Consider the following 27,224-nt stretch of genomic DNA (forward strand, 5'->3'; position numbering starts at 1 on the left):
ACTCAAAATTGGACTTCTAGAGTCCACAACTTTTCCAAATTTAATCCGATTCCAAAGTGGCATACCTCTAAAGACTTGTGATTCGATCCTCTAAAAATCTGCATTCAAAATTTTCAATTTAACGCTGATCAAATTTTTGACCCATTTTCATGTTAGTTATTTCTCATTTTCCGATGTCTTGTAAAAGAGTGACTCAAAATTGAACCTCTAGGGTCCATAACTTTTTCAAATTTAATCCGATTCCAAAGTGGCATACCCCTAAAGACTTGTGATTTCATCCTCTAAAAATCTGCATTCAAAATTTTCAATTTAACGCTGATCAAATCTTTGACCCATTTTCATGTTAATTATTTCTCATTTTCCGATGTCTTGTAATATAGTGACTCAAAATTGGACTTCTAGAGTCCACAACTTTTCCAAATTTAATCCGATTCCAAAGTGGCATACCTCTAAAGACTTGTGATTCGATCCTCTAAAAATCTGCATTCAAAATTTTCAATTTAACGCTGATCAAATTTTTGACCCATTTTCATGTTAATTATTTCTCATTTTCCGATGTCTTGTAAAAGAGTGACTCAAAATTGAACCTCTAGAGTCCATAACTTTTTCAAATTTAATCCGATTCCAAAGTGGCATACCTCTAAAGACTTGTGATTCGATCCTCTAAAAATCTGCATTCAAAATTTTCAATTTAACGTTGGTCAAATTTTTGACCCATTTTCATGTTAGTTATTTCTCATTTTCCGATGTCTTGTAAAAGAGTGACTCAAAATTGAACCTCTAGAGTCCATAACTTTTTCAAATTTAATCCGATTCCAAAGTGGCATACCTCTAAAGACTTGTGATTCGATCCTCTAAAAATCTGCATTCAAAATTTTCAATTTAACGTTGGTCAAATTTTTGACCCATTTTCATGTTAATTATTTCTCATTTTCCGATGTCTTGTAATATAGTGACTCAAAATTGGACTTCTAGAGTCCACAACTTTTCCAAATTTAATCCGATTCCAAAGTGGCATACCTCTAAAGACTTGTGATTCGATCCTCTAAAAATCTGCATTCAAAATTTTCAATTTAACGTTGGTCAAATTTTTGACCCATTTTCATGTTAGTTATTTCTCATTTTCCGATGTCTTGTAATATAGTGACTCAAAATGTGACTTCAAAAGTCCATAACTTTGCCAACTTTAATCCGATTCCAAAGTGGCATACCTTTAAAGACTTGTGATTCGATCCTCTTAAAATCTGCATTCAAAATTTTCAATTTAACGCTGATCAAATTTTTGACCCATTTTCATGTTAGTTATTTCTCATTTTCCGATGTCTTGTAATATAGTGACTCAAAATTGAACCTCTAGAGTCCATAACTTTTCCAAATTTAATCCGATTCCAAAGTGGCATACCTCTAAAGACTTGTGATTCGATCCTCTGAAAATCTGCATTCAAAATTTTCAATTTAACGCTGATCAAATTTTTCACCCATTTTCATGTTAGTTATTTCTCATTTTCCGATGTCTTGTAAAAGAGTGGCTCAAAATTGGACTTCTAAGTCCATAACTTTTCCAAATTTAATCCGATTCCAAAGTGGCATACCTCTAAAGACATTCAAAATTTTCAATTTAACGTTGATCAAATTTTTTCATGTTAGTTATTTATAATTTTCCGATGTCTTGTAAAAGAGTGACTCAAAATTTTTTAAACTAGAGGCAATTGCCTTTATATCGAATAACTATCGATGATTTACTATGGTAAGTGTCTTGGATATGCTGCAGTGTGGCCATTTACTTAACAAATTTTAATCCCAAGGAAACTAAGGAATAGGAATTGATTGAAACTTTCCTTAAAGTTATTACGATTGCTTTGCAATTTTTTTAAATATCTCTTGACTTGGCACACGCTCTGTGTGAGGCGTACGAATTTTTCAAAAGTTTGCGTGAAAATGGTATTTTAAATAACAGAAATTTAGTTGGTTTATGCCATGGCTAACGAATTGGTTCATGTAATGGATTGGGCAGCACTTTCATATCCCTTTCCCAGTGATTTTCACACGGATGGATACGAGTCTAATTTATTTTGTATTATATATCCTTGAAGAAGTGTCCTTTGAGTTGATTCGGAACACGCTTTGTGGGGTGAGATATTCTCCAAGAGAATATAAAAAAAAATAAAAATAGCCCTTGTGTTCCAGGCCCAACCGTTCCGTAATAGACGTCAAGTCCCCGTCGCTAATTTGACACACATCGATAGATAATAGATAAATATAATACCGCGGTTTCGATTAAGAGTAGATTAAAATATGTATATTTAAAAAAAACATTTATCAGAAAATCTTTGCGAATTCAACATAATATCCCCATTTAGATCAGATGGGCAATTTAAAACTTGAGCTATTACCTCTTTTTTTTAGTAAAAACAAAATATTATTTGGCAGTGTTACAAATGTAACATTTTTAAGACATAGAATATCCTATTATTATTTAATTTTTTTAACGTATTGCTGATTTTTTTTCATGAATTTATAGCTAGAAACTAGCTAATTTTGAAATCATAATTATTTATTTGAGTAAAAACCAAAGATTATTTGGCTGAGTTTAAAATGTAATAATTTTGAGGGCATAGAATATCCTATTGTTATTCAATTTTTTTCAAGTAATGCAGAAATTTTATGAAAATCAGCTGCTATTTAGCTAATTTTAAATTTATAATAATTCGCTTTAGTAAAACCAAAGATTATTTAGCTGTGTAAAAATAGTAATCATTTTGAAGACATCGAATATCCTTTTATTGCTTGCCTTTTTTTTTAAGTAGTGCTGCTTTTTAATGGAAATCAGCTGCTGTTTCTAGCTAATTATTAAAATCTGACATTTAAATTTTCAACACTGTAAAAAGGCTATTTAGCTATAAACAATGTTGGTAATTTAGTAGGCCTGGCAAAAAGAGCTCATAAAGTTTTCGAGGCGAACAAAATGCCAACGAATTGCTCAGTCAATTTTTCAATTTCGTGCGGGTCGGTTCACTAAAAAGAAGAAAAAAACTAATTCATAGAAAGTCAAGAAGTAAGTTGTATTCAAATATTTATCTTATGGTTAAAATTGGTTTTGTTGAACGAAAACTAATTGTGATTTGTGCATAAGAAAACCATTTATTTTGATTTCTATGAAACGTTTGACTAAGATTCTTATTCATTTTTTCTAACATCCAACGATGCATGTAATATACATATACAGTTTCTCAAACATTTTCTATTTAAGAGCATGTAGCCCTTTTTTTCATAAAACAATATAGCTGATACACTTAATTTGTATGATAATAGAATACATTCAGTCCAGACTTAAAAGTAAAGTAACTACATTTTGTTACAGCCATTGGCATATTGGTTCAACTTCTTAGAAGTCATCAGCAGTCTGGGAATTTCTTGTTTGTGAAAAGGGGCTGCTCTTCTACTTGACCCCAACAATGAAAAATATCTCGTTTTTGTTATATTTAGGAATATTGGCTCTTCAACGATTCCATTGCATTCATTATCCTATAAAAATAGTTCAATTTTATTAGTGATAAATCGAATAAGATCAAACAAGAACAACTTACACTTAACTGACGCTTTTGCGTAGTTTTTTTCCGAATTCCTTTCTCTTGCGTTGCAATGTCCGGTTTGAGTAGCTTTTCCCCGGTATTTAATTTTCCGAATTCCTCCCTTTTCCGTTGCAATGTCCGTTTGCAGTCATCGTATAACATTCAAATTTCCGCTTATTTCTGGATGTATCTTTAAATAAAAGAAATAGAGAATATTATCAATAAAGAAGGGAACTATAAATCAATATTCTGTCTTACATAGCCTTCGAAACAGAAAAAATCAAACAACTTAATTTTGTAATACTAATATTGAGAGAATATGGGACATGATATTTTAAAGTGTAATTTGCAAAGATGTAAAATATATTAAATATATGAAATATATATATTATATTTCATAATAAACAGAAGCCAATAATATTTCCCCTCCTTCTTATAAAAAAAAACTTTAAACAAGCTTTAAAAATAATTTCCTCAGTAATTAAATTATTACGTCAAAAATGTCAAGTGGATTGTTTCTATGTGAGCTATGTATTTAATATAGTCGTCCGATTATATACTACCTGCCGTTTAAATAAAACTTTGGGGCACATTTTATCCAGATAGATTTAAAACTGGGAGACTAGACGGACAAACAGATAGATAATACTAATAGGCTAGATCGACTCTTCTGGTTACGCTGATCAAGAATATATCTATGTACTTTATAGGGTGGGAAATATCTGCCTTACCGCGTTTCAAACTTTTGACAAAATTATAATCAATCTTAAAAAAACAGAAATTTGTGCTGTTAACAGTTCTTTACTAACGCAGTCATAGCGTTGTCAGTTTCTTATTTTTACAATACAGTTGGTTGTCCTCGCAACAGCAAATTAGTATTGAACCTTGGCGATCCAGTTTGAAATTTAAAATTTATATCGCTGTAGCTAACAACATAGTTTTTACAAAGATGACGACCTGCATCAAAAAAACCTGCAATTTTAAGAAATATATATACATATACACACAGCTGTTCAAATAGGTGCGTGTCTGCGGTAAAGAAATATTAAGTATTTTTTCAGAAACGTTCCCACGTTTTCCCAACGAACCAATGACAGTTATTAATTTATTTGTGTTTCTCGATGTATATATTTATTGAAAACAAGGCAGTTTCATCCTAATATGAATTGTGTTACTAATTTAAAGTGAATTCTATACAAAGAAAGGTAATCCTCTAACAAATAACGTGTATACGATTTGAAAGAGGAACAGCTGTTTTGTTAAGTTGGTTTTAGTCTTCGGTCAGCGACTTCATTTGGTATTTTTAAAGTGTTTGTATTTTGGAGTATTTGTAATAGCTTTCCCTATATATTTGTTTTGTTTGAAATAAACATTTTGAATCAGTAAATTGTGAGTTTCGTTGTTAGTTAACAGAACGTTGTAACAGTAAAATAAAGTCAATGACGCTACCCGAGTTTCCCACATTGGCTTTGGTCTGGAATTTTAGTATGTTTTCAGCACATTTCATAACGCGCTAGGGAAATTTTGGCGTGGGTCGTCGGGTATATTTTAACGATGCACCACGGTCACTCTGTTCAAAGTGAAACGGCCAAACGAAGAGACGAGACGTATCGTGTGTGCTCAGACTTGTGCTCTCAGAATTTATTTTTGGTCATCTACATTCACCTCTGGTACCGATACTGACAAATATTTAATAACAATGCAACAACGAAACGCAACGAAAAACACTGAAAAAAAAACTCACACTTTTTTTGGAGCAAGCAAGATTCTCGGCGAGCGAAAATAAATGACTTGCAGCCGCCGCACACCATGATATGCGGATTAATTTAAACAAAAAAAAATAAGAGGGGGTTTCCTAGATATTTGGCACACATTTTCTTAACTTTTGCGTTTACACCGTTCTAAGTTTTTTTTTTTACCTTTCGTCTGTCATATATATATACACATATATATAAATGCACGCGAAAATTCGCGGAAAAGCAGACGCACAACAACAACTACAAACGAACAGCGACGACGTCGAAGGAAAGATTTTTACTCGCGTCGCGGTATACTTCAACTGTTTTTGAACTTTTATTGCGTGTTTGCTGCTGCGACAAAACTCGCGCGGCGCCACAAAAGCGAACAAAAAACAACGTGTGTGTGGCGGAGAGCATGCGCTCTCTCGCCCGTATATGTATATGGTTTTGGTGTGCTAGTGTGCGTTGTCGGTACGAGGTTTTTAGTTGCGCCGCGCTGGTCGTTTCGCTCGCGTTTATCGCGACTCACACACTGAAGGCGGGCGACAATTGCTGCCATTGCCAATGCCACAGTGTGCCGTTTTCGCCGCGCTTCACTCTCGCCGCGTCAATTCGCCGGGGTCGTCTTGTCTTGCTTGCTCCAAATTTAGATACACCCAGGCCCCCTTTTCAAACTCCCCTTTTGTCAGTTTAGAGAGTATATAACAAAAACATTCAAATCAAGAGCGGATCAAGCCAATAACTAAGAAGTACGTTTAATCAAAAAGTGTGTTAAATCGTTAAAGAAATCATAAAAGCAAAAACCACAAAACAGCAGAGAGCATCGCAAAGTTAACAGCGAATCCAGCGGCAGAAGCAGAGCAGCGGAGCGCAAGTGCAAGCGAAACGGCAGCAGAGCTCCGCTGCAAGGCAACGGGAAAGATAGAGACAGCACAGCAACAGAGAGTGGGAGAAAGAGAGAGAGCAGCAACAGCCACAAAGCCGCAAAAGAGAGCAAACGCGCAAGGGGGAGAGAACGAGACGGGACAAAAAAGGTGATATTTTTTCATTTCATTCTTTTTACTTTTTGATTTTTCTTTCTTTCCCCCCTTTTAGTTGTATTTTTTGGTATATATAGTTAATTCATTTATTGTACGCCTAGTTAAGTTAAAGAGAAAATCGTACAAAAACCAAAAGCAAATAATGTAAATTGCTCTCTTTCTCTCTCGCACACTTCCTCTAGCTCTCTCGCTCTCATTTCATAACTCGTTTTGCATACATTTCAGTTTCATTTATTGTTTTTATTTTGTTTTTCTTTCGCTCCAATGAAATTCATAAACTTTATGTTTGTTCTCGTTTGAAATTCAAATCAAATCATTACGAATTTCGATTTGCAGCTTTGTGGCTCACTTTCATTGAAACCACAAAAAAAAATTTGAGAGAGAAAGAGAGTGCCCACATAACAGAAACGAGGGCTGTTATTAACATTTCAGCAGTGAGTAAAAACCAATAAACAATAACCAACAAAAAAAAAGAGAGTTGCTAAAAACCAAACAACAAATGTCTGCATTTTTCAATACTTTCGAGTGTGTTTTGTGGGCGGGATGACGTCACGTGGGGCTGCTTCTTCTTCTCTTAGTCATTTTGGTGTGCTTTTGGGCATTTGGCTCATTGTGGCTAAAGCTGTGAAGTATGTCAGCCATGTTTTCGCAAGCATTTAAATATATTTATATATATTTTATAACGAGCCTGCAAGAAATCGTTTGTTTACTTTCCCCACAGTGGGCGAATGTACTTTCTTTTGCCGACTGTATCATCTGTCTATTTGTTAGCATTTAGAGAGAGAGCCAGCGGTAAATCTTTGTCCTTTGGCATTCAAAAATCGCCTAACATTCCGTGCTGTTAACATGATGTTGCTAAACATAACAGCGGCGGCGACAGACAGGGACAGCCAGAAAGAGAGAGCGAGTCAGTGGATGCGTTTGCCAGTAAATCGTTAAATATTTTTTCAACAAATACCACTGCTTCGGGCCGCGCTGGCGGCAGACTGAACCGCGTTGTCACACATTCAAAATTTCAACGAACTTCACTGCGCTGCCGACGTCGACGTCCCATGCCAAATAAGTGAAGCGAGTTGAATTCGCCGCGCGCTCACTTGTCGCTTTGTCGCCGGCCACTCTCCGCAGCGCTTTCTCTCTCAGGAATAGTTTTAATGATTTTTCTCGAAATAAGTTTCTAGCGGTTGTAGTTGTAGTCGCGCCGTAGCTTGGATTTTATTTTGATTCCTTAGATATTTAATCAATCTACTGGTGTTTCGATCAGTTGTAACTCACAAATTTATACATTTTCTCAGTCGCCGTTTTTTTCGTTAGATATTTTTATCTGTTTTCTTTTTTTTTTTACAAAACTTGGCCATCCACTCGGTATTTCTCGCCCAATTATTCATTTTTTCATATTTTCTATCAGAAATTTAAAATGTGTAGTCATTAAAGTGAGTTTTTCTCACTTTGAGATTATAACTAGCATCACTCATTTACTCAAGCTTTTGACCTGAAATTAGATGTAATTATTTTAGTTGAATGTAGTTTTTGTAAATATTTTCGTTTATAGTGACTGAAGACAAAATAATATGACATATTTGAACTGCATTAATTTAAAAATACATAAATTTTAAAAAAATGTTCTTTTTAAATACAATTTATTTAAATAAACAATCCAAAATATCATTTGTACCAATTAATTTTGTTTAGTTAAAAGTACAAGGAGCTTCTTGGAACTACAGAAGTGCGGATTTATGGTCACATTGTTTATTTTCCATCACAATCTAATCTTTATTTATTGGAATTCACATGTTGGAGAAGACAAAATGAGTGTAATTTTCAATGCTCAATTTGCTTCCGTTTCAACATGCTCACTCACCCACACATTTGTGCGCATTTAGTGTGTATGTAAATATCTAATGCTTGTGTCAATTTTCCTAGTGATGTAATAGATTTTTTTAGGTGCGGCTTCTTTTTCCGCCTTCGTTCGCTCTGCCATATTCCACACTTTTTCATGCTCTTCTTTATTAATTTTTTTTAGTTTGCCAACGAGGTCAGACTGGCACAAATACACATGCACGCACACTTGAGCGCACATACACAGGCACACAACCCTAAATAAATCGCAGTTTGCAGTTCTGCTGTCCCCTCTCCCTCTCTTTCAATCGTCGGGCTCTCTCGCACTCCCATTGGTACATATGGACATAAGCCCTACCTGTCAACGATCGGTGTTGTTGTTACTGTTAAATGCATCTGTTACGCTACACACACTCGTCTTCTTTAAAACGTTACTTCCGGCTTGATCTCTCTCTCCCTTCTCTCCTCTCTTTCTGCATAAATCAGATGTGCCTGCATTTTGTTGTTATCGCTAAATTCTGATGGTATACATATATGTATATATATACATACATATGTATGTTCATGTTTGGGTGTATTTGTTTGTAGTATTACTAAGCCTTGTTTTGACTTCACGCCTTTTTTTATTAACATATCTGAAAAATGTAAGGCGATCCAGAGATTCCGTTAGCCTTATACAGAAAAACAAACACTACTAGTAATAATCATCATATTTGCTTTTACCTACAATGCAGGTCAAAAAATTAATACTTCAGCGATTATGCTTGAAACAAACGCATGACGACAGGTTAAATTTTCGAAATTCCATACTTTGTTTCCCATTTTTATCTTTCCATAAAATGTAACAAACAATGTTGCAATCCAAATTTTTCATCTACCAAATCTTAAACCGTATTTTTTTTGGTTGCTAAAAATTTTTGGCTTGTAATGCGAGATATTGAACGAATTTTGAGATAAAAGCCGAAAACCTTTTCAGAATTGTTCTTGATATTTCATAGATTAGTTATTTAGACGATTGTGTAGCCTTACTGAATTTTTTTATATTGTTTTTCTTTTCATTTTACAAAAAGTAAAACAGAAAAAATGTATACCCCCTTTGTTCCGCCCGTTTGCAATAAGTAAACGATTGATGTAACTTTGTTAGTACTCGCTTCCTTTGTCTTTAAATTAAGCCCATTAAAATTAATTAAGATATTGACCTAGTTCGCTGGCAGTCTTCGGAAAACCGCTGACACAAATCCATATGTACACATGTACACACATAGAAAAAAATTGTTTCAAGTGCCTGACATTTTTACATTAAAACAACAAGCCACATGACGTCATTTAAGCTTGTTGGGCTTATGTTTTTGCTCCCTTCTTAGGAAAACCACCATAAACAGTTAATAATTGGCGAAGTAAATATTCATTTTTAACTGGAGCATGTAAAATGTGTGACTGTTTATAGGCAGGGGAAAAAAGCAGTGTTAAGAGATGTACAGTTTACAGTATCTAGGACCAATAAGTTGTTGTAAAACGAGATTACAGTTTAATGAAATTTTCTTAGTTGTATTTATTTTATTATAATTTTGAATTACTTTAAAAACGTCCACAAATTGGGGGTGTTCTTTTACGGGCAGTTGCTCTGCATTTTGTCCTATTTTTTTATTGTAGTAATCGTTTGCCAGGGAGTAAAAGACCGTGAAAGAAGGGGGCAAAGTGAGGTAAGGGAGATTGTTTTAAAGCATTTGGTGATAAGGCGATAAGCCACCAGCAAATTTTCTGCCTGATAGTTGATTTTGAACCATTTGTTTATTTTGGTGGAAATATTTCAATTCTCTGTTCTCTCTCTCTCTTCAACCGTGTGAGCGACTCATTTTGGTTATTTTTTGTCGCTTTTTTCGTTACTCATCATCATCATCAACCTGTTGTTATTGTTGTATTTTTTTTTGGGCAATTAAAATCGGCAGCAAACCCAAAATAAAAATTAAAAAGAATATACACAACGGTAAATCCAACTTTTTGCGGCGTGCGAACGAGATGGCGACTATTTGCTGTGAGAGATTTAAGTCAACTATGAAAATGAAGCTTAAAAAGAAAAAAGACAAACGCAAAATGGCAGACACAGTGAAGACTTAACTATGAGAACATGTACATATGCCGTATAAAAAGGCAGAATTATATTTTAGCCCAACAAAATTTTCAAATATTTACCAAACCACAGTTTACAAAATAAACACAAAAAACATACACATTCCTCGATAGTGTGCATTGATATTGAACTAATAAAAATCCTAGGGAATGTACTGTATCAAATTTGTTGACCGGAAAACGTTTTGAGTATAAGGTATATCTCAATTTTTTCGAAAAGTTCACATAGTCAAGAAAGAGTAATTCATCAAAATCTCTAATTTATAAATGAAAAACACTTTGTATGCCATCACTGTTATATTTTTAATAATGCCCTTACCGATTTATAAACTAAAAAAAATATTATGAAAGAAATTAAAAGCAAAACATAAAAATCCATAAACTACTAAATTATTTTTTTTCCAAAATGATTTTTTGTTTTTACACTACAAACGCAACCTTGTTTTTACTTCTTGTCTTTTTATTTTCTTCTCAATGATTTTTTTTTTCCATTTCGCATACATTCCAAAACAAACAATACAAATTCATTGATTTCGACTTTTACTTTCCTCCGCATAACTGTTAATTTTTTGCTCCTCCGTTTTGGTCGCTTTCTTTGCGGCGTCTTCATTCAAAGCAGAACACAAAAGAGAACCAAAATCTTCGACAGAGAGAGAAATAAGTGTGTCATAGCGTTTTATTAAGTGTGACCCCCTTTTCAATGAGAAAGGCGTACACACCCATGGAAAACTATTACATTTTCCTAACTTGTCATTTTCTGACGTCAGCTGAGCGAAAAAGAAGCATAAAAAACACTACAAAATCCACGCTCTCAACTGTATAGAATATGTAGATATGTATATAATGTATGTAAACATGTACATATACTGCTTTAATTGATTAACACGTAAAAATTTGCAATATCTGTATATGAAATGAAGTGTAATAATAACCAAACTACAAAGAAGCACTTATAAGACATTCATAGTATTTTTGTTAAAACTATCCAATAAAGTTTAAATTGGGAGGCCTGATAACATTAAAAATAAAAACATCGATATTTTTGTATAATGAAATAATACTAATTTGTATTAACCGAATTATAATTGGATTGATAATACTTTTTTAAAACACTTTTTTAGGGGAGAACTCATTGCCAAGGAGGTCGTTTATATTATTTTTTTGTGTTGGTCGAACACACGCATTGTGCTTACAGCAAGTTAGCAGTTTACGCCAAAACGCAATCAATTAGCACATGGTTTATGCCAATAGCAATGCTACATTAAACGCAAATGCAAACAAATATACATATTTATAGATATATACCTCTGTAAGTATGTATGTATGTATACCTTGCTTTCAGATACCATGAACAACGAGCAGCCCCAAGGTCAGCGATAAAAGCTAATTTCCGTCTGACTTTTTATCCTGTCTCGCCAGACCGTAATCCCTCCGCCTCTCCACAAACGCCACGAACTTTTTCCTTGGGCCACTTGAACTTTTGCTTTGGGTGGGAGTATTGATTTCATTATCCTGCTTTCGGTGTTACCCGAATAACATGTGAAAACTTATGCAAGCCAATTCGGAATACTCTATATTTTTATAGGGGAATGTCAAGGGATTGAGAAATAGCATTAGTAATAAAGAATTTCTGAATCTTTCCATGTTCTTAAAAAGACCAAATCTTCTTTACTTTTAAGGACCCTATAATGATGTGGGTTGCTTTTCAAACAGGGTTCGAAAATATGTAGATCAACGAGGATCATGGTATCCCAAATTTTATTCAATTTAGAAAAGTTTATCTCCCAAAAGTAAGGGTATACTAACTAAAATACATTGCCCTTTCTTCCCTCCCCGACTCTTCATCTCTTCCCCCACTAAATAACGGTTAATCATAACAAATCGACAGCTGTCTCTGTCTGCAACCCATAGTTTCTTCGTATCTTTTTGTGGAGGACATGTCAACGACTTGTTTTCGTTACTTTTATTCGCCTTCTTCTCAGCGTCTTTTCCTTTTTCATAAGGAGTGGTTCAAAAAGGGAGAGGGTTGGCAAAGATATACCAGTTCATTGACTTAAGGGCGAGACGGTGACCAAAATTTTGGGGTTGTCTTTTATATTTATTGCTATTACTTTTTCCCCATAGTATATTCTTGAATTGCTGGGGATATTCAATGGCATGCTATGTGGAGCATGTTGTGGATTTCTCAACACTGGCACGTACTCTCTTGGAATTATTAGTATATATTGAGTCACACATTGTCCACTGAGTGCACCGAACAAATTATGTATTCATGCAGTTAAGCATACAAAAGTATATTGTGCGACTGTGTGAGTGTCTGGGGTGTTTGTTTTTCTATCTTGTTAATGGGATTTTTGTAGAGCTCGTTGATTTCTCGTGCACGCAGCATTTCCGCTCTCCGGGTCTTTGGATGTCTTTCTGTCCCAAGCAATTGTCAACCCATTCTGGATTTCAGATACAGAAACAGCAGCGGCCGCAATAATAGCGCAACAGGCCTCTGTTGAAAACCTGTTATGAAACAAATTCCGGATCCAAATCAAATGGAATTGTTTGAATAATGAAATCTGAAAAATATTTTTTTTTCAACATTTTAAATTAAGTTCGATTTTTGTAACTATATTGAAAATTCAGTATCCTAACTTTTAAGGCCACATTTAAAATAGCAAAAAGGCGAGAAACCGGGCCTTATTATTTGAACAGTTATGTATATATTTAATCAGACACTAAATTACTATTTTTGGGAAAAATTCATATCAAGCTTAGAAAAGCCTCTCAGTATTTTGTGGAGATCTTTAATAAATTGTTGTAATACTTTAATGGCAGCTGCAATTGCAGGTAATACAAACATGCAAATGTTAATTTATATCTTCAGCACACCTGGGCAGATTTTTCTTTCCTGCCTAGTTTTTTGTTTCGTTTCTTTCCTTTGTCTTTGACCAGCTGTTTGCTTTGCGTTATGTTTTTCTTATTTTCTCTTTGTTTGCTACCACGCCCACTAACGTTGTTTGTTTTCTTATTTCTTTACAGGCTCTCCGCTCGAGAATTCTAGCATCTTCAGCCAAGAAAATAAAATAACCATTCAAATAATTAAGGACTTTTAAGAGGTGAGTAATCTAGACGATCATGCCAATGTCAAGTGCAATGTTAATCGCGAATGTTAACTGGTCACGTTAAAAGCGGCCATGTTAATCACAACTGTTAACCACTCGACAACACGTGCAAAAGTTTTTCTCTGAGTAATGCAAAGAATTGGCCACTATTTCGATGACGAATCCCAAAAGCCGGTCGTCTCTCTTCAAAAACTTATCCCCTCTCTTCTCGACTTCTCCAACTGGTTTTTCTTCCATGACTTATTTGGTTACCATGTGCACCATAGATGCTGTAATTGGAAAACGTGACTAGTAAATTAGCAGTGTTACAGATAAGTCTGAAATTCGAAGTGTTTTAACAACAAGGGGCGAAATAGAAATCTTTTTTTTGGATTACAATTAGGTTGGAAAGTACATACTTATGTATAATGTATGTTGAATCCACAATAATGTTAACTTATCTTCCTCTGATAAGTCATAAACTTTTTACGAGATGATCTGACTAGCAAACTTACTTTTATTAATGTTTAATTATGTTGAATCCATGTTTTAAACATCTACTTACCGATTTTTTAAATACTGTTTTTTTTACGTTTTTTTTCCAAATACCCAAAACATCTGCTTTGATCTGGAGTTTTTTTTGGTGTATGACTTATCCTTATCGATGAGGTCACTTAAAAGACAGTGACTAACTCTTAAGTCTGCGTGTTCAACAAGCTTTTATAAAAATTTAATGAATCACTTTATCACTTTGGCTTACATGCATTCTAAACTGCATTTTTATATTATATTTTGTCATTGATTCAATCAATATTTTAACTATTATAAACTTTCGTTAAGCGATTTTTCAATTTACCGATCTACAAAACTGTAGTCCACCATTTTTCACTAAAGGATTATGCACTTGCCTGGCGTCAACATGTAAAAATTCTGTCCTTGTTCCTTTTTGATTATATTCTTTCATTTTTCTTGACATTTTGCATGTTTGCCGATGACACATGTTTATCTGCTCCCCTTCTCTTTTTTCATTTTATTGTTACATCAAAGATGTCATAAAAATCTGTGCACTAAGTATAAATATAATCAATAAATATTATGTGTAATATAGTAGCTTGCCAAAGTATACAAAAAATTGCTGGTTACCTTTTTTGGTTATACATTTATTGAACAGGGTCATTTTTCGTCGAATGCCGTTTATTTTGTTTGTATTTTTTCCTAGTCATTGTAACAGCGAATTCGGGTCACTATAACAGTTACTGATGCGTGTTAGCATACTCGTTTCTGTAAAATCGCTTAATAAATCCAAAAAAATTTGGAACTCTGGTTCAATCAATATATTTTACACACATTTTGCATTTATCTGTATCTAATTGTTGAAATTTGCATTTTTAAAGAGGCTGAGAAAATATGAAGGTGGCAAGTAATTACACAAAATTGGTTAAAAGAAAGCAAAATAACCCTCTCTATAACGTGCAATTATCTTTTTGTGCTTTTGTACTCAATTGGCTTAGGAAACCGTTCATTATTAAATATTAATTTACTGCTGTTTTTCTTCTGTTTGGTCAATTTAATAACACACCTCTTAATTCCCTTATTCATAATAAATTAATTTTATTGTGATACATTTAAGTTATAAACTAACAATTTAACATATTTAAAGAATTTATATTTTTATTGACTCATTCAAATGTTTTTTATTCTTATAAAATACAAATTATTAAATGTATCCGATATTAAAAACATGCTTTGGAAACCAGGATTTAAATATATTAAATAAATGTAGTAGTTCCGTCTGTTTTTTCAATATATTTTACGAACATCTTTTAAATGCTTTACATCACTGTTATCACGCACCACAATCGCTGTATCTGTAACTGTAAAGATGAGCTGTCGTTTGCAGTGATGGTGAAATGCAATTGTTGTTACTAATGTAATTTACCCCCACCGCTGCAAGAATTTATTGGTGGGAAGAGGGAGCGAAACAGGTGCTGACTGACACACCGCTCGTCCCATACCCCTCGCACTGTCTACCTCGCTCTCCATTGGGGCATGAAAACGAACGTACATAAGTGTACATGTTGCGCGGATGTGTGGCTGCACTTGTTATATCCGCCGGATGGTAATTGTGTTTGTTGATTATGATATGCGGTCACGTTGAAAATGCACCGTTTTATGTGTTACAATTGAACATAAAGAAATAGACTATGGGGAAATTCAAAGAAAGTGTATTTTAGTTAAGAACAACACACTTGATCAGGCAGAATTAATTTTTTTTTCCAAATTGGGGTTTTTTGTTGATAAATTTATTAAGAGATCTGAACTCAAACAAAATGATTACTTGGGCCTATACCGGTGCTTTCGTCGTTAAATACCAACAAAATTATTGTTTGTATTTCGAATTGTTAAAAAATTTTAAATGGGAATTGCAGCGGTCGAAAGAAATGCACAGATTCACGATGCACTACCCGTTTTTGTTTCTTTTACTAATGTCTATCACCACCCATTAAATGTGGAACGGAAATAAATAAATATGGATGTACATACAATAAATGGGGGAATTGTGAGTATGTGAGCGCGCGTTTGCATATTTTATTGTTGTTTATGATTCCTGTTGTCAGACACGTATGTACATATGTATGTACATAGCTCACATTTCGAAACCCTTCCACAAAATACTAATCTCGTGTTTCAGTGAAATTGGAGAACTGCGAAATTTGTGGGCGAAAAGGGGGAGGTAAATAGGGCCGAATATTTACCACGAATCGTGGGAAATGTCTTTGTAGTCATTCCGAGACAGTTTCAAATTTTCTATGCTAGATAACACAAAAACGTGGACATAGAGAGCTTCCAATCGGTTTTTAATACCATTCTGAAATAATATGTAAAAATGTCATGTGGGTACAGTCGAGGCTCGAATATTTAAACTATTTATGTATGTAAATAATTTCTAACAGGTATAAAACTAATTTAAAAAAAAAAAATAACTCAAACTTTTTTCAAAATAAGGTTAAAAGTTACGTAATCTGCGAATAATTTTCCAAAAATTTTTTTGGTCGTTCGTTACAGTGAACACTTTCTGTTTTGAGAGTATCTATTTAAACGAAGGCGAGGTTAGCTGTCTTGAAAAATCATAGATTTATAATCATAAGGAGGGAGAAGCAATAAAAAATCTACCCAAAACGGCAGCCCGTCAATTGTTAATTGTGAATTGCGAATTGACAATGAATTGTCGCTTGGCCTTGAACCTGAATTTTGCAGTTCACTTTATTTTGTTTTTGTTTGCCGTGTGCTCACTGTTTTTGTGTCTTTGTTGGTTATTATTATTAGTATAATGCCTTTTGTTTTATCTGTCTCTCCTACTTCTCCACCCATTCCCCCCACCTTTTTACACATTGCACTCTGTTGTTCTCGTTTTCATTTTCGTTTTGGGTTAATGAACTGAAATTTTACCATTTTTTTCTTTTTGCGTATATCTAGGGGTACTTTTTGCGTAAATTTAAATTTTTCATTTCTCTCGGCTTATTTTAGCGCGTGTGTTTTTATGTACGTCTGTACATATGCATGTGTGTTTAAATTTGATTTCGATCAAATATTTTGGTACATTTTTTGCATTCCCTGTGGCCTGCTATTTTTCTTTCTTTATTGAAATTCAAGCAATGAGCGGCATTTGCATCTATTGTGCATTTGTTTTCCCTTTTATTGCTTCCTATTTTTGACCCTCTTTGTTGTTGTGTCACTTCTGTTGCCGAGCTGTTAAAAATAGTCGACAACGAGAGAGAGCATAAGAGAGAGAGATGGAGAAAGAGAGCGCGAAGAGCGCGAGAGAGCGAGAGAGCGAGAACTGTCAAAAAAAGCAAAACAAACTGTCAAATGTCTACGTCATGTGAGTGCGCACACACACGCACGCGCGCACGCAGCAATTGTGTTCGTGCAGTGACGTTTCATATCGTTTTGTTTCGTTATTTGCTGATTAATATTTACAGTGAATAACGGCCATCTACGCGAAATAACTGTGATCCTTTGGTAAAATATATTAAAGTCATACAAATAAGTAAAACCATTTTCAAAAAATTATAAGCATTGTCAATAACGGTTAAGAGGTACGGGGTATAACTGTGATCCTTACAAAAAAGAAAATTATCTATACACATGTGTATTTAAGTAAGCTGACAGCTACGCGATATAACACTGGGAACGTGTATAAAATCCAAATAACAAGAAAAGTAGTGAAATGTACAAACATATAATATATACATACATAAAGGACACGGTATAATTGCAATCACACCTATGTATGTACAAACGTGTTTAAATGTTACCAGTTTTAAAAATACAAATGATTCTTTACAACAAAAATTTGATTTGACATTTGTGAAACTAAAAACAACAACATAATTTAGTTTGAGAAACGAGAGGTTTCGTCAATCGGACCAAATATAAACATGTTAACAATAGATATTTAGTGATAAAACATCGCAAACTACAAACATCACATATCCATTGTATTGAATTGCGTTAAGAGCAAAAGAAATGCAAAAAATGAAAACTGAATATCCAGGGATTTTTGAATAAATATATGGTTTTTAAATATAAATATATTTAAATATGTATGTATGTAACTTCAATTCTTTTTTTGTAGGTCACCCAAAATGAAACAAACACCCACACACAGACACCCACACCCACACATCTTGTTCGATTCGTTTTGTTTTATTTAAATTTATTTCGTTGGAATGCAGGTCCAAGTGTATCTGCACATTTTTTTTATTAATTTATTTTGTTTTTGAATGATTCACAATAAATACATATGGTAATAAGGGGACGAAGATAAAAGTGGCGTGGGATATAATCTACATCCGGACTCGGCCAATAAAAATAATAGCAAATGCCGGCATCAATAACTGGATAAAACTAAGCATCCAGAAATTTAACAAAACATACAGTATGACCTCTCCATAATAAACCGACAACTGTAACATAACAATAATAAAAAAAAGAAACTAGTTATTAAAAAATTAAAAAAAATCGTTGAGAAATGGAGAGACGGCGGTATTGATAGAGTTGAATTATACAAATATTAAACATTTGAATATTTGCGACTAAATATTTAAAACATTTTCCTTTTTATTGATTTACTGGCTAAGCATAAATAAACCGTTTAAAAACGTTTCATAAATTGACTAACCAGGTCTAATAACCCAAGAATACGGTTTTTATAAAGAAGTTCCACTGTTGAAATTGAAATTCCCTCAGGAAATTGGGTCGTCAAAGTTTTTTGAAAATAGATTTATGTATGTATTTGTGAAATACACACCTATGCACATACATACGGTACGTACATATTTCCGCTCTCATCAACGCTTTATATTGTAATTTATGGCAATTTGCTAATTTACAATAACAATTTTCATTTGCACTTTGCTCCGAAAATAGCGCTGTGTTGCATTTTGTAGTCAGCGGGTGTAAGCGGGACAGCAATATAATTCGATGTTGGTGCATACATAACTGTTGTTGTTTTTGTTGCTTGATTTTCTTGCTTCTATTATTTTCGTCATTGCTGTTGTTTTTTTTTTGCTGCAGCGGCGTGGCGTTCAATTGACAGATTGTTCCACTTTAGCGAGCGCGTCCTTGACCTAGAAGTAATGGACATACAAGGGTATACATATGTACACGAAACCCCCTTTGTCTTCTTTTTGTTCATCCCTTCTTCCGTGCCTCCTTCATCCACTCTCTTCGAAGCCTGGATAAATCTATGTTAAGGTCAGCGCACTTCGACGATCCTAAAAGTATGTATGTTAACCCGCTGTTAAGTGCCATCCTGTTAACAGGGCCAGGCGACAAAAGTGTCCTCGGCTGAAAATTAGTGCTGTCCAACTTTCCTAATCCAAGCAAAAACCTCCACTTAAATAATATTTTAAGACTATTTAAAATTAAATGTACTCATAATTTTGTCACTGATAGTTGGCCATTAATTTGTAATTTTGTATACCCTTGCAGAGGGTATTATAATTCAAAAAAATTATTACTTTGTTGCTTTTAAATTAATTTTTGTTCTTTGGGATTTGGTGATATTATTTTATAAGACTTATTTTCGAAAAAATTCAAATCTATAAACATTTATCCAAAAGTAAATTTTTGTATTTTGTGAGTAACCCTTTTTTTATTTGCTTTAAACCGAGGGAAACCCATTTTTTTTAGTGTCAGCCGGGGGAAACCCTTTTTTAAATGTAACCCTCGTGAGTGTCACTGTTAACCGTTCAAAGTTCCATCCCTATTGGCTGTTGTTTAGTGCGGACTGACGTTTCTTTCTAAAGTTTTTTCCGGGGCGAGTGGTCGATGATTGGATTGATTTAGATATGGGGGTTATGTTCTAGTGGATTCGATTCGATTGGATTGAATGAAACATTGAACCCCTCATCATTTATCTGCGTGGCCAACCAAACGGGGGCAAAAATAATTAAATGCATTTGGAATTATGGATTCCATTTGCAGCCGGCACATTCAATTTGTTTCCTTTCTCCCAATTGCCACTTACCATCTCTTTTTCTATTTTAATTTCAGACTGCTACAAAGGAACAACATAACTAACAAACACGCAAATACTAAACAAGGAGAAAAGAACGGAAGACTAGAAATAATCATAATACATAATAGTTAGCGTAAGGGAACACACAAAAACACTGCAAACACTAATATTCTAATTCAAATTCACACAGAAAGAAGTATTTTTGGCCTTAAGAGCAAACAAACAAACACCCACACAAACACAAAACAAATCGAAGAATTTGTAAAAGAACACCAAACAAAAATCACTTTTAGCCTTATATACAACAACAAAACAAGTTAATATCAAGTTACATGGTTAAAATCAGAGAAGACGAAGCGAGGATCCCAACGATGGGGAGTTTGTAAGTAGGCTAAATTACTAAAGACCATATATATATGTATACACCGTAGATAGTATACACCCTGAATTATAATTAATCGCTAAAAAAAAACTACACTGCAGCAGCAGCAATACAAAAAACGTTCAGAAGGCTCTTCTCTTAAAAGAAGTAAATCAAGAACCTTCTCTAGAAAAGGAAGCTGGAGCGGAGGCTCAAGAAAACGTCGCAGAACCAACTCCTGGAAAACAAGACCCTGGAGGATCTGGCACAGAACCGGATAAAGAGAATCAATCCCCAAATCCTAAACGTTCAGCATCTAAGGATTTTGAAAGTAAAATAAAATATTCAGAACCCGAAAAAGAGCAAGGAAAAGGATACTATGTTTTGCACCCTAATCAGCATGACAATATACGCCAGAAATCGTTATTAAAAAGTGACCAAGAGAGCGGATCAGCAGCTAAACAATCAACATCCGAAGATTCAGACCGTGGATCTTCAAGCTCAGACTCCGAAGGAAAAGAAGGAAACGGAAACAAGACCGTTTCGCGCTCTAATCAGCAAGACGGTAATATACGCCAAGGATTGTCATTGAAAAGAACTCGAGTAAAGGGTTCTTTAGCTAACCAATCCTCATCTGAAGATTCGAACCGCAAATCATCATATTCACAGTCCGAAGAAGAAGGAGGCTATAATATACGCCAAGGATCGTTGAAAAAAAAACGAGCTAGGCGATCTGCACTATCCTCATCTGAAGATTCAAACCGCGAATCATCTAAATCAGAGTCGGAAGAAGAAGGAGGTAACGAAAACTGCAACGCTGGAACTGTAGCTGAACCATCGTCTTCAGATTTAGAAAAGGGAGAGCAAGACGATAATATACGCCCAGAAGATTCAGACTGTAAAGCACCAAGCTCAGATTCCGAAAAAGAAGCAGAAAACGGCAACATTACCGTTTCGCGTCCTAATCAACAAGACGAAAATATACGCCAAGGATCGTTATTGAAAAGAAAACGAGTAGCTAACGAATCCCCATCTAAAGATTCGAACCGCGAAACTTCAAATTCAGAGTCCAAAGAAGGAGATACTATCCGCTTAGGACCGTTCTTGAAAAGAAAACGAGTACGGAAATCAGTACCTAAACAATCCTTATCTAAAGATTCGAACCGCGAATCATCCAATTCAGAGTCCGAAGAAGAAGGAGGTAACGAAAACCGGACCTCATCGGAGAATTCTCCAGCAAGCGGTTCTGTAGCTCAACGATCAACACTCGTAGTTTCAGGGCGCGGATTAACTTCTTCAGAGTCGGAAGAGGGCGAAACTCGAAATTTGTATGTTTTACGTCGTTATTACCAAGACGAACAATCAACATTCGAAGATTTGGGAAGTTATCCAGGATCCGACGAAGAACTAAGTAACGAAGACTGGACCGCTTCGAATCAAGAAAGTTATTATATACGCCGAGTAGCTCAACTACCAACATTCGTAGATTCAGACCGTGAGTTATCTTCTTCAGGGACTGAAGAAGAAGAGATTCAGAATTTGAACGTTTCGCAGAGCAATCAGGAAGACGAGGTAAAAGAATCTGTAGCTGAAAAAACATCATCCGAAGATTCAGACGTTGAAAGCCTTTATCCAGGTTCTGAAGAAGAGGACGATTCGATCCGAGTAAGAGGATCTTTGGCTGAAAATTCCGACATTGAATCTCTTGCTTCAGACACCGAAGAAGAGGACGATACCACACTCCAAAGAACCATATTGCAACGTGACGGAACAAAGGAATCTGAAACTGAATGTAAAGATTCCACTAGTGAAGACGAGCAGCAGCTACAAGATTCATCTTCTTTGGGACCAAACGCGAGTGATTTAGACCCCTTAGACATCCATCAGTTACAAGACTTACTCAATTCAAGCTTTGACGAGTCAGCAGAGGTGACATCTGATCAGGAAGACGATAATAAATCCAAAGAAGAGGTATCGGAAACCGATCAAGAAGATACAGAGAGTGAAGGGGACCGTCGCCGAGATACGGATATTAGTTCTGATTCTGCTCCAGAGGATTTCCGTGAATATTTTAATTTCGAGGAACCGCACGAGGAGGAACGTGAATATCCTGAAGGCGGAGAAGGCTACGAAGGCCAAGGATCAGCTTCCGACGAGGACGGTCAAGAACAAGGTTTATCTTCACCGGGAAAAAACTCGAATGATTCATACGGCTCAGACAACCAGCAGTTACAACCTTTAGTCAATTCAAACTCCGGACCTAACTTTGACGAATCGGACTCCGAAGAAGAGGAAGAGATCGCTGGGCATAGAAAAGTTTCGACGCCTGATCAGGAAGACGATACTAAATCAGAAGAAGCCTCGGTAAAAGCTCAGGAATCGGAAACCGAACAAGAAGATACAGAGAGTGAAGATTCGGAGGAAGAACAGTGTGATACTTCAGGGGACCGTCGCCAAGATACGGATACTAATTCTGATTCTGATCCAGAGAATTTCCGTGAAGATTTTAATTGTGAGGAATCGCATGAAAACGGAGAAGGCTACGAAAGCCAAGAACCAGATTCCGACGAGAACGGTCAAGAACAAGATTCATCTTCATCTGGACCAAACTCGAATAATTCAGACCGCTTAGACGATAATAAATCCAAAGTAGAGGTATCGGAGAGCGAAGAAGAAGATACAGAGAGCGAAGATTCGGAGGAAGAACAGGGTGATACTTCAGGGAACAGCCGCCGAGATACGGATACTAATTCTGATTCTGATTCTGATCCAGGGGATAACCGTCAATCTTTTAATTCTGAGAAATCACGCGAGAAGGAACATCAATATCCTAAGGGCGGAAAAGGCTACAAAAGCCAAGGACAAACTTTCGGCGAGAACGGCAAAGCTGGAAATCGTGCGTCATACGAAAGGGTCTGTTCTTTTACAACTCCACCAAAGTTAAATCAAGCTTTACTCGAAGATCACTCCCGTGTTAAAATTGAAGACATCGACCGAAATTTGGACTCATTTATCCAGATCAAAAGAAAACGAAATCCGAACTGGGAGAAGGAAACTATAATTAAGACCAGGAGGGTGGATAAAATATTCAGGGAACTGCTGAAGGTAACGACTGTAGAAGGCGACACTCTTTCCGATTTCAGCGCTTACGGATCGGAAAAAAGCCTTGAGCAGGTTACTTATTCTTTAGAGAAGGCCAATAAAATATTTCAGCTTCTGAAGCGTGAGCAAATCCAGGTGACTAACTGGATTGAAAGGGAGCTAAACGACTTGGAATTCGATATCAAGTTGTGGCTGCAGCGCCAAGAAATTCAGATCAAGTTAACGCAGCAGGAGTACCCCAATACGCTGCTGCAGCGCCAGTGCGGGCTGATGCAAAACGAAATGGTCAGCATACCGGTGGCCAACTTGAACGGCGGCCTTAAGGCGGCCAGCAGCGGATCCGGAGTGGGTGTGGTGGCAGCCGGCGGCGTCGTCTCCTCGGCGGTGCTGGCCAATGCCCCCCGTGTTTACCTAACGCCCTCCTCCACCTTCATGGCCAATCGTCAGGCGTCGGCGGGCGTGGCGTCCACCGGAAAGATCAGCGGATCAATAGTCGGCGGTTCATCTGGCACCTCAGCCGCCACCGGTACCGTTCGCTACTTCTCGCAATTCAGCAAAGTGCAAACGGCCGGCGGACCCAGTCTGCAGAGGAAGCTGGCCAACGGTGACACCATTGTCCTGGCCAACGGCAACAAGAGCCTGTTCTTTACCAGCAGTGACAAGGGCGCTGTGTCTAGCATCGCCACCAATGGTAATTGCTCCCTCCAGGCCAAAACGGAGCTGTTGGAGGAAGAGGACATGCAGCCGGGAACTGTGATCGAGGAGGAGGAGGACGAGGAGGATAGCAGCCTCACTGCCAAACCCTTGGGAGGCAGCAGTGGGCCACAGGATCAGCCTCTTGCCCTAACCACCGCTGCCAACGAAGGCAACGCCTCGGAAGATGAGCCCGAGCTGGACATTGTGATCAACAATGTGGTCTGCTCGTTTAGCGTGGGCTGTCACCTGAAGCTGCGTGAAATTGCCCTCCAGGGCTCGAATGTGGAGTATCGTCGCGAGAACGGAATGGTGACAATGAAGCTGCGTCATCCGTATACCACGGCTTCGATTTGGTCATCGGGAAGGATCACCTGCACTGGTGCCACCTCCGAGGCAATGGTATGTGTTAATCTTGCAATTGTCAGCTTTCTCAGCTCTTTAGTTAATTATTTTTTTATCTTTTAGGCCAAAGTTGCGGCCCGTCGCTATGCTAGGTGCCTGGGGAAGCTTGGGTTTCCCACTCGTTTCCTAAATTTCCGCATCGTCAATGTGCTGGGCACCTGCAGCATGCCGTGGGCCATCAAGATTGTCAACTTCTCGGAGCGTCATCGCGAGAATGCCAGCTACGAACCGGAGTTGCATCCCGGTGTGACCTACAAGATGCGCGATCCCGATCCAAAGGCCACCCTCAAGATCTTCTCCACCGGCAGCGTAACCGTCACGGGTGAGTAGTGATCCCCTAGGGACTACATCCTATAAGTAGAAGTCCTAATTCCGGTTTTTCCATCATCAGCGGCCAGCGTGAGCCATGTGGAATCGGCAATCCAGCATATTTACCCACTGGTCTTCGAGTTCCGCAAGCAGCGTTCGCCGGAGGAGCTGCAGCACCTGCGCCAAAAGCAACGCCAGCAGTCCGGCGTCGATCCCAACGAACTGGAGAGTCAGGTCGTCTCCCAGAACAAGGTGGCGGCCCAGGATAATATCTTTGTTAACACAACGGCGGCGCACACAAAGCCACCGGGTGATAACACACCAGCCACCTCGGGCATCATGTCCAGCACTATTGATAGCATGCAGCGCCTGAAGCAGATGGAGAGCTACAATCAGATGGCGCAGCGTACGACCGAGGAGCGCCGTCACATACCTTTCCAGGGGGACAAAGTCGGCTCCGCCTCCACGTCGGCGGCCGCAGCAGCAGCCGCCTCCTCGGGAGATAATATCTGTGCCAATGCCCGTCGCCGGGCCACCGAATGCTGGGCCACCAAGCTGCAGAACAAGCGTCCGCGTTACAATGATCCCGGCACCCCGGGCGCTGCTCCCTCATCGTCCTCAGCCGCCGCCTCATCAGCCTCCGCCTCAGCCTCGTCCAATGTGTTCTCACCCTCGTTGGGTTCTCAGGCGTCATTCCTGCGTAATCCTCTCAAGACGGCCGCCTTGGCCAATGCTCGTATGCGCGGCGCCAAGGTGCCAACGAGCATGGTGCTCAAGCCGGGGACACGGATTGGACCCACCAGTGGCTTCCTGCACCAGCAGCACCTGCAACATCAGCAGCAGCAGCAGCAGCAGCAAAAGATGCGCCAGACCAGCTTCTCGCCCAGCGATTTCCAGGTGGACGACTTGATCGAGGAGGAGGAGAGCAACGAGATGGACCTGCAGTATTGAGCTAGCGCTGGCCATGCCAAAACATTTATAACTTAAATTAGAGATCGATGAAACACGTTGAAACAAACAACATGCCACAAAAACAAAAACTAAACGAATCGAAACACATACAAAGCCCAGAAAGCTTTTCCTCTGAATTCGTTGGTTCGTTTGTTAAAGCCATTTTTCATCACACATTTGTTTGTGTTTGTCGCATTTAAACGAACTCGAGGAAATACAAGACGCTGGACCGAAAACAAAAAATGAGATAGAAGATCAATCAAATAACATTAATCCAAAGCAAAACAAAAATTCCCCAGCCAGCAACACCAACAAAAATAGCAGCAACAACAAAACCAAGAGCCAAATATTTAACTTATAAGGTAAGTCTAACATTTAAAGAAGTTGAAAATTGGTCAGCGATTGCTGTTTATATATTCCCGAATTTAAAACTTCGATTATAGATTTTTAAGTCAATACGTTAAAAAATAACAAGGCATTCTTTAATGGTAGTTTTTGGTTTCTTTTTTAAAAGGTTTTTCAAGAAATTTAAAAAAAAATAAAAATGTATGTTTAATGCATTTAAATGTTTTACAATGTCTTTATAATTTTTGTATGATTCTCAGACTTTAATAATGCTTTGTTAAGTACTTATAATTACTATTACTATTACTAATGTGTATCTTTTTTGACTTATCCTTGCAGATTTACGTTTAAACTTTGTAACTTAAGCGAGCACACAGAAACAAAAAAACAGAGATAGCATATAGATTATTTCGACTCCCCATATATCCCAGAAACCTCAAAAACATCCATATGGTAAACACAGAGCTTACCACAACGTAATTTTAAGTATAGACTTAAAACCGACAGCAAAATACGCGTTTTGAATACGTATGCCAGCGAGCGTTTTACGTATATAACAAATCTGTGGATTGCGTTAAGTTAATTTTTTTTTTTTTTGGTTTATATAGATTATTTATGTGAGCAAGACCACCGCCAAACAAATACTGTAAACTTAAATGGATCGCATAATAATGGATCACACATACGACTTATCACAAGCAAGCAGTGCGAGACGAGCAAGCAGTTAGCAGTAATGCAGTTTGGACGCACGATTATATTTTTGTTTGAACTCAAATTCAGACCAAGTTCTTCCGAAGCAAACCAAAATTCTCAAGCAAAACACGAAGAAGAGACCAGAGAAAAATCTAGGCTAATTACACTAATTACTGATAAACAACTAATTAACTTCATGTATCTTCATCCATTTTTTTGTTTTCGCTCTAAGTTTTATATGCTATAAGCGCTTCGTGTGAAGCAAAACCAACAAAACAAAACCACATTTAAATACGATTATAATTATATTATAATACACAAACCAATTTCTGGTCACTTCTAAACCAATTATAACAAACTAAAACTACAGCAAGTAAATATTTTAATTTATGATAGTAGTTTTCGGGTTATGCATAAACTCGTCGAATTAAGA

The 27,224-nt window shown here is 36.8% G+C and overlaps 2 protein-coding genes across 9 annotated transcripts; one reads left to right on the forward strand and one right to left on the reverse strand.

Moving 5' to 3' along the window:
- Positions 1 to 3,121: 3,121 nt before the first annotated feature.
- Positions 3,122 to 5,978, reverse strand: LOC108047100. 4 transcript variants are annotated; one of them, XR_001769416.1, is made up of 3 exons: positions 5,022 to 5,112; positions 3,588 to 3,762; positions 3,122 to 3,525 (listed from the first exon to the last, which is right to left on the reverse strand). XR_001769416.1 is itself a non-coding variant. In XM_044461306.1 (3 exons), exon 1 carries the CDS (start codon positions 5,726 to 5,728, stop codon positions 5,570 to 5,572), a length of 159 nt encoding a protein of 52 aa, XP_044317241.1. In that variant the 5' UTR covers positions 5,729 to 5,978; the 3' UTR covers positions 3,122 to 3,525; positions 3,588 to 3,762; positions 5,317 to 5,569. The 4 variants fall into 4 exon arrangements, 2 of the variants coding, with proteins under 2 accessions (XP_044317241.1, XP_016982645.1); XR_001769417.2 differs by lacking the exon at positions 5,022 to 5,112 and adding an exon at positions 4,304 to 4,326; XM_044461306.1 differs by lacking the exon at positions 5,022 to 5,112 and adding an exon at positions 5,317 to 5,978.
- LOC108047098 lies at positions 5,149 to 27,160 on the forward strand. 5 transcript variants are annotated; one of them, XM_044461305.1, is made up of 9 exons: positions 5,155 to 5,242; positions 6,001 to 6,345; positions 13,345 to 13,421; positions 19,968 to 20,065; positions 20,123 to 20,314; positions 20,416 to 24,490; positions 24,557 to 24,815; positions 24,885 to 26,115; positions 26,438 to 27,160. In XM_044461305.1, the coding sequence occupies exons 5-8, from the start codon at positions 20,265 to 20,267 to the stop codon at positions 25,751 to 25,753; spliced, it is 5,253 nt and encodes a 1,750-aa protein (XP_044317240.1). In that variant the 5' UTR covers positions 5,155 to 5,242; positions 6,001 to 6,345; positions 13,345 to 13,421; positions 19,968 to 20,065; positions 20,123 to 20,264; the 3' UTR covers positions 25,754 to 26,115; positions 26,438 to 27,160. The 5 variants fall into 5 exon arrangements, 4 of the variants coding, with proteins under 4 accessions (XP_044317239.1, XP_044317240.1, XP_044317238.1 ...); XM_044461304.1 differs by having other exon boundaries at positions 5,149 to 5,242; positions 6,006 to 6,345; positions 19,968 to 20,314; XM_044461303.1 differs by having other exon boundaries at positions 19,968 to 20,314.
- The last annotated feature ends 64 nt before the right edge of the window (positions 27,161 to 27,224 follow it).

The sequence above is a fragment of the Drosophila rhopaloa genome, unplaced genomic scaffold (assembly GCF_018152115.1).
Source record: "Drosophila rhopaloa isolate 14029-0021.01 unplaced genomic scaffold, ASM1815211v1 contig_3, whole genome shotgun sequence".
Classification (NCBI taxonomy): domain Eukaryota; kingdom Metazoa; phylum Arthropoda; class Insecta; order Diptera; family Drosophilidae; genus Drosophila; species Drosophila rhopaloa.

Coding starts and splice junctions, on each gene's coding strand:
- LOC108047098 (XM_044461304.1), top strand. CDS start 20,265: ATGGTTAAAATCAGAGAAGACGAAGCGAGGATCCCAACGATGGGGAGT. Junction 20,315..20,415: donor ATCCCAACGATGGGGAGTTT/GTAAGTAGGCTA, acceptor ACTACACTGCAG/CAGCAGCAATACAAAAAACG. Junction 24,491..24,556: donor GTGCCACCTCCGAGGCAATG/GTATGTGTTAAT, acceptor TTTATCTTTTAG/GCCAAAGTTGCGGCCCGTCG.
- LOC108047100 (XM_044461306.1), bottom strand. CDS start 5,728: ATGCTCTCCGCCACACACACGTTGTTTTTTGTTCGCTTTTGTGGCGCC.